This window comes from Gallinula chloropus (assembly GCF_964237585.1).
Source record: "Gallinula chloropus genome assembly, chromosome: 1".
Lineage (NCBI taxonomy): Eukaryota > Metazoa > Chordata > Aves > Gruiformes > Rallidae > Gallinula > Gallinula chloropus.
This window is the reverse complement of record NC_140085.1, coordinates 51,003,810-51,022,932: the sequence shown is the minus strand read 5'-3', so window position 1 is coordinate 51,022,932 and position 19,123 is coordinate 51,003,810. Positions and strand designations below refer to the sequence as shown.

The following is a 19,123-nucleotide window of genomic DNA, read 5'->3' as shown; positions in this document are numbered from 1 at the left end:
AGGATATAGGTAATTGGGAAAACAGATTTAAAAAGACAATGCTTTGTATAGCTGAAAAGTGTAGACTGCTGAGTTTAAGGCCAATGCTTTAGTGTCACCTATAAGAAAAATTTTAATAGTGATCTGTCAACTAAGTAATTAGTTATATTAGTTTAATGTGAAGAAATAATTTGTGTAACCCTTAGAAAAAAATAAACAGATCAAAAACTTGGAACTTCACTTAAAAAAAAGAAAAATAATTTAAAATAATGTAAAGAACAGTTTACAGTGCCCCTGATTTAGATCGCTTGGGTTTTGTAACAATTTCAGTAAGAGATAGCAGTGTGTAACAGGCATTCTCTTAGGCCTTCTCTTGTCTCAGTCTGATTTAATCATCAGCATATTGCAGATTTATCTGCTTTTACTGATACATTTCTGTCACACAACTTAAATCAAGTCCAAAAGATGTCCCAAGTGTAACATGGTTATAGTGTAAAGTGAAATACTGTTTACTGGAAAAAATGCAGATTTCAAGGAAAGAAAAGTACTTATAAATTTATTATATTTTACTGTTTTAAAAAATATGAACTGAAAGTTAGCTGGCATAACATAACTTTTTCTTTTCCCTTTTGAAGTAACTTTTCTTTCAATTCCTATATAGTTCTATTTCTAGAGGAACTATAAAACTTAAAAACCCAAGGTATGAAATGTGACATAGTCATGGAATAATTTCAGTGAAAGGAACCCTTTCTGTCCTTCGGCCTCCTACTCTGCTGTGTCTGGTTCATCCTCCTGATCCATGCAAAACCATCTTCAAAGTTACACCTTGTGTCTCAAGGCCCTTTCCAGCTAAGGCTGGAAATTCTTTAATGACAGAAGCTGCACAGCTCTCTGGGTGACCCATTCCATGTTAAACTGCTCATTCTGGAAGAGTGTTTCCCTGTATCCTTTCATAATTTCCTTTGTTAAATCTTTTGACTATTGCATCTTGTCCTTTTGTTGTGCTCTCTGAACTGTCTGGCTCTGTCCTCTCTCATGATATTTAGGTTGTGGAGGATGGTAGTGGAAGTAGATCTTCTCTAAACCTTCTCTTCTCCAAGCTGAACAAACTGAGCTCCATCAGCTTTTCCTTAAGTTGTGTGCTGCAGTCTGCTTTTTGTTTTATTTTTAGGATCCATTTGACTGAACTGTATCCAGTCTGTTATTTCAGTTGTGTTCAGAGCCTCAAAGGGTACCCAGTTTTCCAGGTTAGGGTCCCACTGTGCTGAATACCAGGGGGTAATTGTTGCCTTTCAGCTGCAGGCTATGCTGACCCTAATACAACCCAATGTGTTCTCAGACCCTCGTGGCTGCACCAGGACCTTTTCTGCACAGCTTGTACCCCACCACAGGTCCCAGTACAGGACTTCAAATTTGTCTTTGTTGAACTTCATGAGAGTCACCAGAGCTGTATAGATAAGCTGGGTTTTTTTACTGAGGTGTCTGTGTCCCCCTCCAGTAACAATCATTTCAGGGTGTACAGGAGCAAAGGGAAACAGTGCTTTAGCTAGCTGTGTGCCTGTGTCTTGTTTTTTCATGCACTTGCACAAGTTGTCATACCCCCAGTCCCTCAGTACCTTCCATCTGAGTGAAATGGAGAGGATTTTTGAGTGTGCAAGTCCAACATCCTGTGCTGCACTAGGGACAGCATTGCCAACAGGTCAGGGTGGGGGGTGATCCTTGCCCATAGCTGGAGTTCTGTCCCCAGTGCTGAGCTTCCATATATGAGAAAGATGCAGACGTACTGGAGTGGGTCCAGTAAAGGGTCACTAAGATGTTAAAGGGACTGGAATATCTCTCATATGAGGAGAGGCCGAGAGAGCTGGGACTTTTCTGCCTGGAGAAGAGAGGATTAAATGTTCTCCATGTTTGTAAACACCTGACAAGAGGCAGTAAAGGAGGCAGAGCCACATTGTTCTCAACTGGATCCAGGGGAAGAGCAAGAGTCAATGGCTACAAATTGAAATACAGAAAATTCTATTTAAACATAAGAAAGAAAACTTGTTACTGTGAAGGTGATCTCATACTGAAACAGGTTGCCTGGCGAGGTTGCAGAGTCTCTCTTGTTGGGCAAAACCTGACTGGGCAGTGTGCTGTGGCTGATAGTGCTTTGAGGAGGAAGGTGAAACTGGACAGTCTCCTGAGGACCCTTCCAACCTCAAGTATCATATGATTCTTGTCTGTTTTCCTTAGCCATTAACTTTACTTTCCTATGAATGGCTTTTCCAAAGGCAGGTGTATTGTTCTATTGAAATATACTATTTCAAGAAGGATCATTCTGTTAGAAAATGAACTGTTTACCAAACTGTCAAGCCAGAGATTTGTCAAGAGATGTATTCGTACCCCTAAATGAACTCTTTTGACACATTAAACTTTGAGCTCACTTACTTGGGGTTTGTACCTTTCAGTTTAGATGATGATTTTGGCAGCAGAAAGTAAGCTTTCTTAGGCTACAGTTCCCTGCGTTCTTTCTTTCTCTTTGTGGTGCATGTGTATAGAAGCGTAGGTCCCACATGATTGAAGATCCTCTTATTCTCCTTCAAGCTTGTCCTAATCCGAGGATTTAAAGAACTTCAGTAACTTCTCTTTTCCTGCTTGGTGATCAAGCAGTCTCCAAGGACAGTTTGCTCCCTGAAACTGAATACCCTGAGGGATATTTTTATGGGTATCTTTGTACATGTGTGTTTGATTTTGTTGGACATAGCATGAGAGACTGACAGAAATTAATGTTCTATGCTTACATGCTGTGCCTCTGGTAGCTTTGCCAGTTACAATGCAGTCATCCTTGGATCCTTCTTGAAGGCCTGGAGTCTTTTGCTTCTGGAGTAGGACAGTGTTTATCACATTTCAGTACTAAGGGTAAATCTGCTCTTTATGCAGCTGATTGCAGGCTTTGAGAGTTTGGCCAGTTTGCTCTAAGAGTGCAAACGGAAGAAATAGTACATTTGAGGGAAATAAAAATCACAGCTGAGAGAGATTCCTGTTCTGAAAACTGGATAGTCCTTAAGACTCCACTGTTGTAATTTCTCACCCCTGGTTTGATGAACTGCTGTTTACCGGCTTGGGTCAGAGGGTGGCTTCTCATTTTCAGTGCATACCTGCAAACAGTACTAAGTGCTTAGATATTGCTGCATATTTCATTTTACCAGCCATTCCAACTTTCAGTTTTTCCTGGCTCCAGTATTGTTGAATGTTATAAAGCATGCAGCTGACAGGGGAAGATTTTATTTATAAACATGAAGGTTTATTTGACCTGGAAACTGATTTCAGACTTTGAATGCACATAATATTTAAACATTACTATTCAGAGGGGAAAGAAAGGCCCTTTACCCCAGGCAAGAATTCCAGCCATACTTATTCCCATGGAAATGCCGACTTTCTGCCAGTGCTGTCATCTCTCATTGATTAATACTTGGCCATAGTAGTCGCCAGTGTTGATTCAAGAAAGTGTTTTTCACAGCACTCTGGCTGTCAACTTAATCCCAAAGTTTTGGAGAACACCTTGAGCCATTTTTACAGAGATGGACTTTTTAAATAAAAAATAAACTGTAAGGCTCAAACTATTTGTTCATGTTCTGATCTGTTTCCAGTATCACATGCATCCTGTGCTCGTCAGCTCTTAAGAAACTCAGGGATATTATTTTGAATATCCACTATCTTCATCACACTGGAAAGCTTCTGGAGATTTCTTCTGCTGACGTCTGCATCATGCTTACTCCCTTCATAGCTATTGCATTGGCTTAGGAGAGCTGAAGAAATACAGTGAATGAGTAAACTTGCTTTATAAGCAATCATTTCTAAACATGTTCAGAAGACTTCTTGCAGGGGATATCAAGATTCCATTGAGATCAGAGAATCATTCCACCTAGGTTTTGAGAAATGATGTAAAGTCTTGGCAAAGGAGTATGCTAATTGACACTGTATGTTAAATATTATTTGCATTTTTATTTGGAGATGGTATCGTTCATTGGGGAGATAGTTTTGCTTCTCTGTCTTTTGTAGGAAGTGCTGGAATATGGAGATCTCTGAATAAGGCTGTCCCAATTGAACATCTCACAGCGTAGTGAAAGTGAAGGTACCTAACAGGATTCAAGCACACTCTGTAAAGGCACAAATCACCGCTGTGTCACTTCTGAGGATTGTCCCTTTTCCTGAGACTTTATAGAGCTGTGTCTTGAAGATGTGTTAACTTTTGTTGAACGTTTGATTGTACCTGAGAGCTTTGGGTGGGGATTTGCTTTTTGCAGAGCAGTCGTCCTCGTAGATACAGGCCTGTGAGGATGAATGGTGCTTGGAGTTGGTCCCTTGCAGTTTGAATGCATGTGTGCACAGTCATTCAAGGGAGAAAAAAGAGTTGCTGGCAGTAATGGAGTTTCTTTAAAACACACAAATAATGTGTTTGGAGGTCTTTACCATTTTGCTTTAATAAGAGTCAAGGAATGAAAGGAAATTGCTTAGTTTTGAAAGGAAGAGACAGTGGAGTGTGCTCTGTCCTTTCAATACCACATGTATGTGAAGTATGTTGGGACTGGGATAGGGAGGCTCTGGTTGGAGGCTGAGGGCTTTGTGCATGTGTTAATGGTTAGATTCACAGCTGTGATGTGAAAACATTTTTAGGAAGTCTCAAAATCCTTCAGTTATGAGAAGGTTTATTCTTTCTTTGTCCACATTTATTGGTTCAGTGAAGTCCTGTCAGTGAAGAGGTTGGCAGTCCCTGAGCCATTCAAAAGTCTCTAGTCCCAGATTGCAGTTTTGAGGACTTCTTAATGATGATGTTTCAGCACACTGTCTAAAAGCTTTTCAGGAGGCTATATTCAAATGTGTCTTGAAATGTTTAATGTGTAGGACATAATGAAATGCTCATTTCAATAGTAATTCATTCTTTTTTGAGGTTTTTTTGAGTATCTTGAAAGAACAGCTAAAACAAGAACAAAATTACCACATTGATATTTTATGATCAGTCATTTATAAATACCTGTAGTATATATGAACTGAAGTCAATCAGTTATTTAAAAAAAAGTTACTTATTTTTATTATAAATTAAAATGTTTTCAGCTTGACAAGAGCTGAGGCTCTTCCTGAAAACACCCAGAAAGAAAAGGCATTTTGCCCAAAGTTTGGCAAAGAGATGAAGTGAGATTTGAACTGAGGTGCAATAGGAGCTGGATAATGGAAGGACTGTGTTCCCTAATATTAAAAGCTATCTGAAGTAAGCAATATATGCAAGCAATATATACTTACTGTTTTTATTTTTTTTTTCAAAGAAACAATTTTTATGTCACTGAATTTCTTCTCCAAATTTTTGTGGATTCTAATTAATTTTGGGAACTGATGTTTATAAAGTTTAAGTCATACAATACAGGGTGTACACCATTCCTTAAATTAAAATATGAAATCTTCTGCCAGTTTGTCTTCATCTACACGTAACTGATCTATTCATGTGAACAGAATAATTTTCTTTCATGGCATCTGTTTAAGAGAATTTTTTGCAGGCTGTCTTGTCCCTCACATATTGCTGGTATTGGCAGTCTACTAAATTGTGCTTCATTATAGTATGCGACTTGAACTTATACTTTTCTTTTACAGTTTGGAAGAACAGAAGTAATTGATAACACTTTAAATCCAGATTTTGTAAGAAAATTTATAATGGACTACTTCTTTGAAGAAAGAGAGAATCTGCGGTTTGATTTGTAAGTTAACAATATTTGACTCTAATATTGCAGCCTTGGTAAGCATATTAAGTTTTGTCCAGCGTAAAATTATTTTGGAAAGAAGATACAGTGTCTATTGACATGGAATACATTAATAAAAATTATTGATTTAGCATTGCTTCCTCAGAAATAAATGTTTAACATAATAGTGACTGAGTTTTAAGAAATTGGCAGGTATTAACTAGTCAAAATACAATCATGCTCTTGATCGTTACTTTTAGAAAACAGTTGGAAGGCTAAGGATGTCCAAATGGTAAAACATTCTTGCAACATAACTAGTAAAACAGGTATGGGCATCCTGTACAGATACAAAATATTAGACAAATAGTATAAAACCAAAAATTTCTTTACTAAGCTAAATGCCATGTTAAGATTTTAAAATTAAAGCAGTTGTTCTAGAAGTAGATGACTACTCACACTGTTCCAGATGTACTCAATTCAATCTACTGGTGGAATTGGTTTGATTTTTCAATTTACTCTTTGGAAAATAGACTTGAGAGTCCAGTCACCAGGTCACCTTGCATGTCATCTGTTACATTTCACCCTATTCTTATTATTTCAGTCTTTGTGATCATCAAGATTGTCATCTTTGGTTTTGGATTGTTGGGTTGTTTTTTATTTTATTCTCATCCTCTTATTTATTAGCAATTGTTCCTAACCTTTCCACGTGAGAGAGCACTTGAATAACCCTCATAAATAATTAAAGAAATTTGCTCAGTTTTGCAGTATAGTATACATAGTGGCCACAAGTGTATACATGTTCTTTTTAGTTGGAGGACCCTTTTCTTATTTCTTTTAGTTTTCTTTGTAAGATTAGCTTGAATATTGTCAATTCTTATTTTTTTACTCCTGAGATTTCTGCCTTCAAATGTATTTCTTTCAGTTTATTTCTTCTTGAGGGTGATTTTGGAGAATAATCTCTTAAATTGCTTACCAAATAAATATATCAAGAAGGATCCAGTGTAATCTGCCCTCCTGTACTTTCTAATCCTAACAATTGAGGTCTCCTGATACACTTTGTATAGAATTATGACAAATCCTACTCGGTTGTTTATTATAGCAGTGGTGAGTTGTAGTATTATTGCATCCCAATTTAGTGTTACGTTGCAAGTTTGCTTTGATACAGAAACCGTATTTATTGCGTTTCTGTCTTGTAGACAGCAAAACAGATGAAGAGTGCCTTCCTAATTTGCCTAGCAAGGTCATGATAGAGCCCCTTTTAAACCCTCTAGCCTTTTAGTCTCAATATGCCATTTACTTCTCCAGGAAGTTGGTTTGAGCAACTCTGAGAGTCTCTTGATTTTTTTAATTTTTTTTTTAATATTCCCCCTGCAAGTTTCTAGAATGCAAATCAAGCTGTACAGTAAGCAGGGCACAAAATAAATTTGGCAGTGATCATATTAGTGATGATTTTTCCCATAGCAGTGGAAGAAAAAGTATGGTGCCCAATAGATGTATGTTAGTAACATAATTAGTGCTGCGTGTAGTTTTGCTGATTCTATTTTAAGTTGCCAGCAGCGTGTACTGAAATGCTCTTGAATGGCAGCACTTCCTATATTGTGTAAACAAAAATAGCCCCTATGTTCTAATTTTCCTGTAGCTGTAAATGTCTTTTTATAGCATGTCAGAATGCTTCCAAAGTTGACAAGAAATGTTGGAGAGATTAGTAGGGGGAAAGAAGTTCCGTGACATTCAATAAACAGGTAGCAGCTAGCTGTTTCCAAGAAACTGTGTCAAGGAGTGAAAGGAAGTACTCAGTGCCAAGATAGACTACAGGAAGCTTCTAGGTGGCTCAGTACAAATTCTCTCACCTTCACCATCAAAGCCTTATGCAGACTTTACTTTTTATTTTAGAAGTTTGTTTTAATGCCTTTAAATCTGCTGAGTATAATCATTGTTTGTCATTTAAAGCAACTTTAAGAAAGAGCTACTCACTTTGTTGAAACAGAGGATTCTTCTCCAAGTTTAGGTAAAACATTGCTGAAATCAAGACACAGTTGAGGCTGTGTATGAATCTTTATTTGGTTCCCTCTTGCTCCTCATAGGATTGCATGTATGTTATGGGGGGGAGGCAGTGCGATGGAAGAGAAGAGCAAAAAGAAATGAACCAAGAAAGAGAAAGCTAAATTCAGTCTAGGCAAAGAAAGGCAAGTCTGTTAAGAACTTGTGGATAAGTGCTATCTGAAAAAGACTTGAACCTGGAAGGGAAAATACAATCTCCTGTTTGTTTTTTAATGCGCTCAGAGAGATGGACTCCTCTTGGTTTATTTATGAAAAGCTGTAAATATCAAACACACTCTGTACTTATCACAGGGCACTGAACTGCTTTCTGCTGCTGGTCTGGATTACATGGACACAAGCTTATTCTGAACTGAAAGCTAAATAACTGTTTTTAACGTTTGTCTGAGAGTGACCACATAGCCATACTCTGTGAATTTACTTTAGAGCCCTATAAAAATGACAGATAAGAAATGAAATACTGTAGAACTCAGAGTTTAAAAAGTGAATCTCATATAGGACCTTGTGGATTAAAACTCTGATTTAGATCAGGAAAGAAGCATCTTTAGAAAGCTTCATTTTTTAAATTCCTTCCAAAATTGTGTACTACTGATGATCAAAGTGTTATTGTTCAAAGAAACTGCTCCTACGATTCATTTTTTCGGTAATAAAAAGCTGTGAGCATATCTTTGATTTGTGGTGTTCTACTAAATGAGCATCAGCCACTTCCCTAAACTATAAAGGGTCTTGGGCCCCTTTTTGTTCATATTTGAGAATTTTTTACTTATTTTGCCAGTGAAGTAGTTCTTGGGTTCAGTTTTGTAGCCAGCCCTATGCAGCCAGTATTTTAAAATACTCAAGTTAATGATTTTTATAGTCATTCCTTTCTTTACAAATATTTTTCTAAAACTGGCTGTGCTATACCACATCCAGCTGCGTTATGGTATTCCCATCTTCCTGACTTGTGATCTGGTCCATAGTGTGGCCCAACAACCTGCTGTGGTGAGGATGGAAACATTCAGGGGAGGCCAAGGTAGACATAGATGATACTTTTCCAGTTTAGTTACTGGTATTGAATCTGAATGTAGAATTTGATGAACAAGTCAAACTCTTGCTAAGGGCAATTTAGTTTATTGTTATTTATTTATATTTAATTAGTCAAATGACTGAAAAGTTACCTGAGAAAATAATTTACAAATTAGTTTGCTTTCTAAGATTAATTTTAAATTTTTATTCTGTTTTTTTTGAGCTTTCATTGTTCAAACATGAATATCAGAATAATTTCTCTTTGTACCCTGCACTTCATTCAAAACTATTTCTTTTCAAACAGCTAGTGAACTATAATCATATAATCTGTAATAATTCAATTTTCCTTTCCTTATGGTGAGACTTCATTCATGTGTCTGTGCAAATTGCATGTGTTGAAATAGGTAAAAGAATTGTTTCTTTATATTTTCCTCAAATCTCTCATCTGGCAACTCTGATACAACTTTCCTTTTTCTTTTTGAAGCTACGACGTTGACTCAAAGAGTCCTAACCTATCAAAACATGTAAGTTTTTCTTCTCTGTTTATACCTTCTTGTGCTGAAATGGTTATGCATTCCTAAATATATTTACTTTCTTTTGATGTAAGTAATACCAGATGCATAGAGACAAATACAGTGATTGTACTGTGGTTAATAATGTATATAATGGTCATGACTATAGTTTTAATGGGACATTCCTTCTGTAAAGGGCTTATTTAAGCACACGTGTTTATCTTGCCAGTTAGATGATATGCTTTATTTTGTTGAAACTTCTCTGGGTCCTAAAAATTGTAAACATTTTGATTGTGTCACAGTTAATATTAGTAGAAACCTTTTATGCCCATGTCATCTTTAAATGGAAGGGTTTAATTAGTAACTTTAAAACTTAGAGATTTGAGAGTAGAATTCGGGGGCTTCTGAGTGATTTTTTTAAGTTATTTTTTTAAAATAAATTCAGGAAGGCTTTGGTAAGAGAACCTGTAAGAATATGGAGCCAAGGAAAAGAGAATAATGGAAGGAATGGTGTGTGTGTGTGTGTGTGCACTTCACAGTGAAAAGATAAGAATTTTAGCTACTGATCTCCAGTTAGATCCTCCCTGTAGAGTTTTCAGGGCCTTGGAAAACTTTTTCCATTGCTGTCCCCATGGAAAGGTGGTCTGAATAACTGCAATGCTAGCTAGGAAGATGCAGAAAATAGGCTTGCGTATACTGTCTTCAACAAGGATAAAGCCTTATCTTGGGCTTATGCCCAGGATTCTTTGCACTTCTGCAGTAAAAATAGTTTATCTGAATTCTTTTTTCTGCAAAACATACTTCTTTGCGCAAAGACCTTGTAATTAAATTTTAAGAAAAAAGGCACAGGAGAAGCTTATCACAATGGCAGTGCAAGCAAAGACACGTGGAAATACATAGCTTAGATTTCATTGTTTGATTACTGGGACAGGAATTGAAAGTTTTAGTGTCTTGCTGAGATCTTTGTATCTTTGCTTGACAAAACAATGAGAAAACCACTGTTCTTCTGAAAACTATTCAAGTAGATCTTGAATTACAGATGTGCTCGTTACATTCTAATTAGTACGGGCAAAGCACGGTCTGATGCATTTGGTCCTGGGTTTTAAATAGTGCCAATTTCCTGGAATCTTCACTTGTGGAGGGAAGATTTATTCTTTAGACATTAACATTAACTTCAGAAATATTCCCCCCATTTCCTACAAGAGGGAATCTGAACAAGTTGGTGTAGACTTCATACGTGTGTGGGTGACGTCTAGACTATCCCCATGTAGTACTGTGCACATGAAGAAGATGACAGCTCTTAGAACCTTGTGAAAGAAGGTGAAGAAAGCTAGAAATGTCTTCCTTAACTGCAGCAATTAATTTCCATCATTTCCCAAGTGCTCAGTGTTGGTCTGGATTGTTCCTTTTGCTGTCAGCTTCCTGCATCTCTTTCCTGTAGTTCTTAAGAATTTGGGTTGTGCCTAGATAAGAAGTGATCCAAGCTTTGCTCGTAGCCGTGCAGCTTGATGCTTCTGAAAAACGTGAGAGCAGTAGGGTTCCATTTGGAGTAGGATCTTCCTTGATCCTAACAATAGCTTTTGACTCATTCCTTTCAAAATACTGGGTGCACAAAGAATTTAAACTTTAGAGACTCAGTTTTGGCAAATTGAGAAGCAAATGAAGTATGTTTTATAACGGTTGTATGAAGTAACCAAACTAGACTGTGCTACCATTGTACCTGTCGGTAATAATGTTCATAGAACTAACCTGAAGTTAGACTTATGCTCAGGGTAACTTCTTGATTTAAGAAGAACTCAACTGAGTAATGAACTATTGTTATTCATAACAGACTGTGGAAATAGTAAGAATTAATTGTAGAAACCACCAAAAAAAAATAAATATTGTGGAATACATGTTTTCAGGGTAGAAAATGGTGTTATTTAAGAATATGTCATGCCTGATGTTTTTAGTAATGAATGAAGAGCCGAATTTTAGCCATTCTATGAATTTTAGCCATTCTATAATACTTAATCTTTATGGAAACAGCATCGCAGTGGCAGATCAGTTAAAGGACCTAGTACAAAAATAATTTTTTTCAGGATTATTTTCTTCAATGGGCTTAGTTCTTGATTGAATTCATTATATGGACCCATGAATAACACAGTTCAAAGATGGGAATGGGTGGCCTGGGCTGAGAGAGGAGTCAGAATTACTTGTGTGGATATTTGCTACAATGCACGGTATTATAAAGCTATAGTTTATTACATAGGAATGATGGAGTCTTGATTCTTATTACTGTTTGTGAACAAACCTCACAAGCTAATGTTACCATTGCTGCTAGTGATGCTGGGAAGAAAGAGCTAGCAAGCTCTTTTCACTGTCAAGATAAGGATTTGGACTGAATCATAATTATTTTTTTTCAATATACATAGAAGAGATAGAAACGCCATTCATGTTTTTATACTACTTATGTTACAGGGAGATATAATATGAAAATTATCTGATACAGATCCTGCACAGGCTTGAATTTTTACCAACATACTAAATTCCAGGAAATCTATAGAATCCATGTAGAATCTCTTTATAAAAGATAAATATATTAAAATGTTTGAGCTAAAGAAGGTGAAGAAACAGGCGTGTTTCTAATGCTTTTCAATTTTTTCCATCTTAGTTCCATTTTAGTTGATGAAAAAGTCAATATTAAAATAGTAAATGGAGTGCATTAGATTTATGTCTGTAAATGTAACCCAGTATCATGTGAAATATGTAATAGTGAGTTTATTTTATGATTCAGTATTGCATAATTATTATTAAGATGCAGTGTTCAGTGGAATGTGTTCTACAGTAGTGAACAAGCCAGATAAATGGGAAACCAATTTTTTTCAATGTGAAATATGGATTCTGAATTTTTATGTTATTGCTTTTCAGGATTTTTTGGGACAAATGTTTTGTACACTGGGAGAAATAGTTGGATCACAGGGGAGCAGACTGGAAAAAACAATTGTGTAAGTATGTCATTCTTGAATGTTGGGTGAATACATACATGAATTCATGAGGTGAGAATTGTTGGGGTGTTTTTTTTCCATGAGTTATCTTGATACGCGGAATTGACAGACATGGCTTCTAAGAGAGAATAAATTGTTAGGTACAATAGAAGTCTTTCTTTATAGATTATGGTAATTTAAGCTTCAATTTGGACAATTAGCAAAGGAATTGACTCATCCAAAATTTTTGTCAACTTCATTCCATCATGCATTAAAAATAGTTTGCGCATACTAATCTTAAAAATGTTTCTCTTTGTAGTTTGCAGATTAACACATCACAAATATTTATTGCCATTTCTTCAAGCATCCAGAAAGAAAACCCTCACTGTTTCAAATCCAAACAGTCCTACTTGTATTTCTCATGTTCCCAGTAATACATTTCCCAAACAATGACACAATCTGGAGTATCAAATATTTTCTTTACCCTACTATATTTAGCAAAAAAGTTCCTATGATCGGTGGATTTTTTCCTACTGAGAAGAATTTGACATTTGCAAACCATTGTTCATAGGGATGTACAGATATTTAAAATAAAAATTATTTGGAAAATCTTAATTTGCTATTCCTAAATAATTCACATATCATATTAAAAATAAATACTGAAAGGTAGAGCTGGGCATTTCATGGGATGCTAATATCTTTTGATTCAAAAATGTTGTGTTTGTTTTGTTTGCTGCACTGCAGCAAATGATCATTAATTTGTTTACTCTGTGTGATGAAGTGTCGTTCTTGTCCTGTTTTCCTGGGTTCATTATGAGTAATACACCAGGGTTACTTCATTTACTTTTCTTCATCATTGATTTCCCTATAAGGGCAGATGAAGTTTTCGGGCTTAGCAAGCTTTATATTATCCTAGGCCAATCTTTGGTGAAAACACTGCACAGGGCACATGTTCTGACTGTATTCAGATAACAAGAACCATGATCTGGATGAACTAAACAACTTGCAAAATTCAGAGTATAGTTAGATAAGTGCAAATACATGAAAACTCCCTAATTGAGTTATATTAATGATGCATTACTAGCCCAATGCAAAATTCGTAAGAAATAAGATCCTAGCCTTATGTTTTATTCTGTGTATATGTTTGATGTAATTAATCATTCCTGTTACACAGATGACCCTTTTCATATCTATCTTTAGCGGTTTATATGGTTTACCCACTACGTATCTTTTCATTAATGTATTTTGTATCCTGTACTGGCCAACTTCAAACTTAATCATTAGTTTGAGTAGTAGCTTAGAGGTCTGTGAAAAATCTCAGAAGTTCTTTGTTATCAGTATCCAGAATACAGGAATGTTTGCCTTTTCCCTAGAATTTATTAAAGACTCTTTTCTTGTTTATGTAAAGAACATAAGGTAATTGATAAAACAAATTTTAAAAAAGCAGTTTTCTAGTTTGTGTGAAATAGCCTGATGATATGTTTTGTGGAGGTGGCCTTAAGCATTTCATCTTGATGAAAACAGTCTTCAGCTTAAAGGAGACACACATATGATAGCTATAATTTTCTCTTTCAAAAACTTTGAAGCATTGAGCTGTCATGATAAAAACTCTTCTCAATACTTCATACAATTAAATTCTTAATTTTTTATGATTGTAACACAAGCATAAGAAAAATCAGCTGAAGCTTCCTATTTCTGTGATAAGAGTAAGTTTGGGTTGTCTCTAGAACTCTTTCTGTACAAAAAATCAGTTCAGAACAGAAAGTTTAAATAGATAAGTGGAGAATTTCCATACTTTTCCTGTAATTTAATCTAAGGTCCTTACGAAATCATTAAAACTTTATTTTAAAGTAAAAGAAGTATTTCTGTTACAAAAACCATGGTAGACTTTCCTTAACTATGTTTTAAGTTTAGAAAATATTTTGATGGGATTTAATCTACTTGAATTTCTGAGATTAATGTGTACTGAGACAAATCCTTTTGAATCATAAATGTCAGGGGTTGGCTAGCAGTGCTTTGTGGAGAGGCATTCCTGCAATTATGCCCTTCCAGTCCATTAGCCTTGACTTAATTCTGTCTGCAAATGTCTTATTTCCAATCATTTGGGTTTTGTAGAAAGTAAAATAGTTTCAGCTATTCGGTGGGACTCATTTATAATACAATTCATACTGTAAAATGGAGCAAAAATGTTAAAAACTTGAAAAGTCTTTGCAAAACATTTGCACTTAGAGTTTTATCAAAATAAGTCTTTGATTTGTTTTCCCTAATTTACAGCCAACTGCAGATGATTCAAAATGATTTGTGACAAATGTAAGCTGTTAGTTCACTTGCTGAATTCCATGAGTGCTGTGATCATTAAGGCGGCAACATCCTTTAACAGTATGATTCATAAGCTCTTTAATATTCAGAACTGAGGTCGGTAATAAATGCTTTTTTACTGAATTTTGAGGGTTCCAAATATAGTACTATCACCTGATCACTGTATTTACAGACTCAGTCTTTAGCACAAGTTCCTAATAATCCCCCCTGCACCACCTCCCAACCTTTCCTGCCCTCCTCACCTTCCTGCCCTAAGGACTTAACATCAGTACTTTTTGCACTATTCATTTTTAAATCAAAGCCTTAATTAACCTGTACATAAAGAGTTCTATTAATATCACTACATGTTCCTTACTATTACCCTTCCCTGTGCACACTAGGAACTACTTCATTTTATGGGTAAATAATTTCTTCAGCTCTACAGTTGAGGAAGGCTTCAGTAACTGCAGCATAATTTAGAACTCTTACAAACGCACTGTTTTAACTTAAAAACACACCTGTGCACTCAGTAATATAATATGTGTTAGAAATAATATTACTTCACTGTATCACTTCCTTAAATAACTTGAAAAACTCCCTAGAAAAGCATACTTTTAAAACTGCATTACTTTCTGTTGTCATTAAGGTTTGCAGCCGAATCTTAAATTTAAAGATGATCTTCAATTTCAGTAGTTAATAACAAATTATTTGCAATAAAATAAATATTGTCTAAAACTTAACTCTACCCACGCAAAAAAAAGTAAAATTAAAAAAACAACCAAATTAAAAAAAAAAACCCAACCCTGAAATTGATTGCATCAGTGTTATGAGTGTTAAATTACTGTTTAATAGATTATGGCTACTCTAGAGCAGTAGGAAACTTCTAACTGTAATTTAGCTCCTGAAAAAAAAAAAAAAACCCAAAACACACAAACAAATAATGAAGAATCAGCTGATCAGATGATCATATTTCTAATACAAATACTGTGGTTATAATCCCATTCTGGATATTCGACTTTAATAAAAATGGTCCAGGAAATAGACTTGAGGACAAGTATAAGAAGTTTTATATTATAAGAGGTGTGTTAGGTTACATGATTGAAAAGCTTCTCTACAAATGAATTACAATGGCAGGTGGGGAGCCCAAATAATACTTTGCCCTGGCTGCTTCCACACTCATCCCAGGAGAGCCCATTAAGTCCTGTTTCACAAAGGAACAGAGGTATGAGACAGGTGGGGAAGCTCCAGTAGCCCAGTTAGAGAAACAGCCTGCGCCCAGCTCCTGCCAGGGCTGTCCTAGGAGAGCCTCAGAACTGTGGGGTGGGAACACACACCATCTATTTGTTCTAGACATGTTTTTACTTCTTGATAATGAGCAGGTCAGTTGTGTATTTTGACTGTCCACTTGAGCACGAAACCACTGTCTATCCTGTCAATGGGGATAAGGGGTTTACCTTATTTTGTTTAGGTCTACTAAACAAAATATTTGCTAGCTTTTCACTATCTAGGTCTAACTTTTGCTTACTGCCACAGTGCATTGCACTGTTGCAACTCCATTGACTGTTTTGACTAGTTGTCAGTTGACTCTACTGAAAGCCTGTGGTGATTTGATCAGAGAAAGGTGCTGATTTTGAAGACATGTATTTAGGAAGACAAATCCTGTTGACTTCTTGAAGGTCTTTATAGCTCTATCTGTCTTCAAAGGAGTAAATCATTCAACACTCTACACTTTTTTTTTTTCCTGAGAAAATTCCTGAAACTTATATTAAATGGAGATTAAATATCATTCAGCAATTTTGTATCACTTGGTACAGGTTAAGTGAAGGCTGAAGTGACTAACAAATTTAAAGTTTGAGGCTAGCTTTCAGAAAGGAGAAAATATTAGTGAAGATTCTATAGAAAAAAGATCTTATAGTTATCATACAGGACCACACAACTGTGAAATATGTTTTATCTTGGGTAAATAAGCATTGTTCAGGTCTAGCCTGTGATATGCTATTGTATGGCAGTTACTAAACGGACCCAAATCAGTTTCCTCCCTGGAAGATTTTGAAATACACTTTTTTTTGTGTATGTGGTGCAGGTAGATATTTGTTAATGAGAAAGTGTTCATGACTTTATCAGCTCTTCCCAGTGTTTAGGTTTTATTTTGTCATTGTTGACAGTGCTGTGGCTAAACAACTGTGCCTGGTTGATTGTTCACTCTGGACTCTCTGAGGTCTGGATACCTTGGTGTCTAGGAGACATTTGCTGTGTTTATTCATTGCATTGCATTTCAGGATTGTTTACTTAGAAACTTGTGTTTAATGTCTCTTAATATTTAAATAACAATAATTCGCTTTATAGTATTGCACGCCTTCTATTCCTAAGGATATTTACTGCTTTGAATTTACAGTTCTCTTTACAAAGCTGTCACTTGAGATCAGAGCTTTTTCTCTCACAATGTTTCTGAAGATCATTAACATTTTGCTTTTTTGTTCTCTGCCAATGGATGTACAAAGAAGAGAATGGCCTGTGCTGTTTTATTCCCAATCAGCTACCTTACTAAAGTTGCACTTTTTGTACTTAAGCAGCTTGAGAAGCTTGGATTCTGTTCTCTGGTTGGCATTAAAGTAAGCTCTGACACTTTCAAAATTAAAATTATTGAGGACTTGAAGGTTCAACCTTCAATCTGTCTGCTTCAGGCATCTACAAAAGCCTTATTTGGTGCAGGACTCCATAGTTGCCATGAGCTGGCCAACTCCAAGGCAGGCTGCGTATCTCCAGGGAAAGTTCCCTCAGAAGGTCTGCCATCAAAGGATACTCTTGTCCATCAGAATGAAGGTAAAACATCTCAAGCCGAGGTGGTCACCTTTGCGGTGTCTGTCAGGCAGGATGAAACTTACCTTTCTAATAAACTTCATGGTGAGGGCAAAAGTGAAGATACACAGACGTTTTTCTTCTTCGGCTTCATGACAGGCATGACCTGCTGTTTCATTGGTCTTAAAAGTGTCAGCAAACTATGCTTCTGAGGCCTGAACCTCATAGTATTTGGTCTTGGCAGGTCTGAGGATGCCTACAGAACCTCCTTCTCGGTTTCTGACACTGTTAAGGATTTGAATTTGATACACGTTGTGACAGAAGACTCTTGCTCTCAGCATGATAGTACACTAGCCTGTTATCCCCATGATTATGAGTGGTTTTGCTCAAGAACATGCTTTAATGAGGTACTTTATTTTACAGACTGGCTACATACAGAGGTGAACATTTGCTCTCAATAATTTCTCTTGAAAAATAAATCTAGTCATAGAAAGCAGGTGAAATGGAGGATCTGATATTTTAACAGTAATGTTTGCTCTCTTTACCTATTGGGTTACTAGATTCATTAAATGCCTTCTCAAGACAAGCTCCATGTGCAAGATTTACTCAGACTGGCCTTTTCACATCCAGTTATATTAGCATGAAAGGCTGAGGTTCAGATGTATCTACTTCCAGAAATGACACAGTTTTATTTTTTTCTCTCAAGGGAGCATCACCTTCCAAGACATTATTCAGAGTTAGGTATTTGCTTGTTCTGCTTTCTTAGAGAGAAGATGCTAGCCACATTTATCACTGAGCAATTCTTCTTTCAGGATCTGAGTGCATTCCTGTAGGGATTCCCTTTAATGAGGAGGCAGAGCCATTGCAAAGCTTAATGAGCATTCCATGCTAGTTATTCACATCTGAGTGCCATTGCCTGCTAATGAGGCTGTACTGGAGCCAGCTGGCCTATTTTGGGGAAGTTCTTTCTCCTGACATCTCACTGTGAACATAATTGATAGGAAAACATCTGAACTCAGGAACTAGGACTTCCTATGTATTTGTCCTTTCCTCTTCTCTGTGATTATGATGGCCAGAGGGCTACCTTCTGTAAATTCAGGGATAAGACTAAATTTTTGAATGATCTGAAAAATGTTCCATCCTCTGCCTTACTGTAATTTCAGCTTGCAAAATTGGAGACTGTTTAAACTCTCAGTTTTTAATTCACAGATGGTTGTCACCATTCTCAGACTTTTTTCACCAGTTCTGGGAAGGTCCTGCTTTCAGTTCTTGTTAAAGCCCAAGTGGTCTTCAGGGTTTCCTTTGAAACTTCTCTAGGTGCTGCAGATGTGATATCTCAATTGTGGAATCATTTGTTCTAAGAAGACAATAATTATACCTCAAGACCGTATCTTGTCTAGACAGATGCTGGTATTGTTGAGGACCTTTTGTTTGATGATGGTTTTCTGTTCAGTTTCTCTAACAGTCAAATTACTTTCTCCCTCAAATAACTGTCTCAAAATAGGTGATCACTGTAGCACATCTACAGGTTCTGGGCTTTCAAACCAGTAGGTTTTGCACCCTAGTCGTGCCAAAACTAGCACATTTTCTGTATCCACATGTCAGAAGATAACTAGCACTGAGTGTTGGAGTTGACAGCAGTTACGCAGTACACACTGCCTCAGTATTACCCCACAAACCCTGACCTGTAACCCCTTCGAGGGAAACTATCCTCAACATAAATTCTGTATTGTCAGTTCAGTTCTGTAGAACCAGTGCTACAGAACAGATTTAAATTCATATGATTTGGAGATGC

General features: G+C 36.4%; 1 protein-coding gene across 1 annotated transcript in view; it reads left to right on the top strand.

The window, feature by feature from the left end:
- CPNE8 (copine 8) overlaps positions 1-19,123 on the top strand; it is a gene marked incomplete at its 5' end in the record, with an annotated part of 104,295 nt that overhangs the window by 26,980 nt on the left and 58,192 nt on the right. The window contains 3 exons of the mRNA XM_084279247.1: positions 5,605-5,708; positions 9,238-9,277; positions 12,176-12,252. Coding sequence (XP_084135373.1) covers positions 5,605-5,708; positions 9,238-9,277; positions 12,176-12,252 — 221 coding nt within the window. The remainder of the gene's footprint in view (positions 1-5,604; positions 5,709-9,237; positions 9,278-12,175; positions 12,253-19,123) is intronic.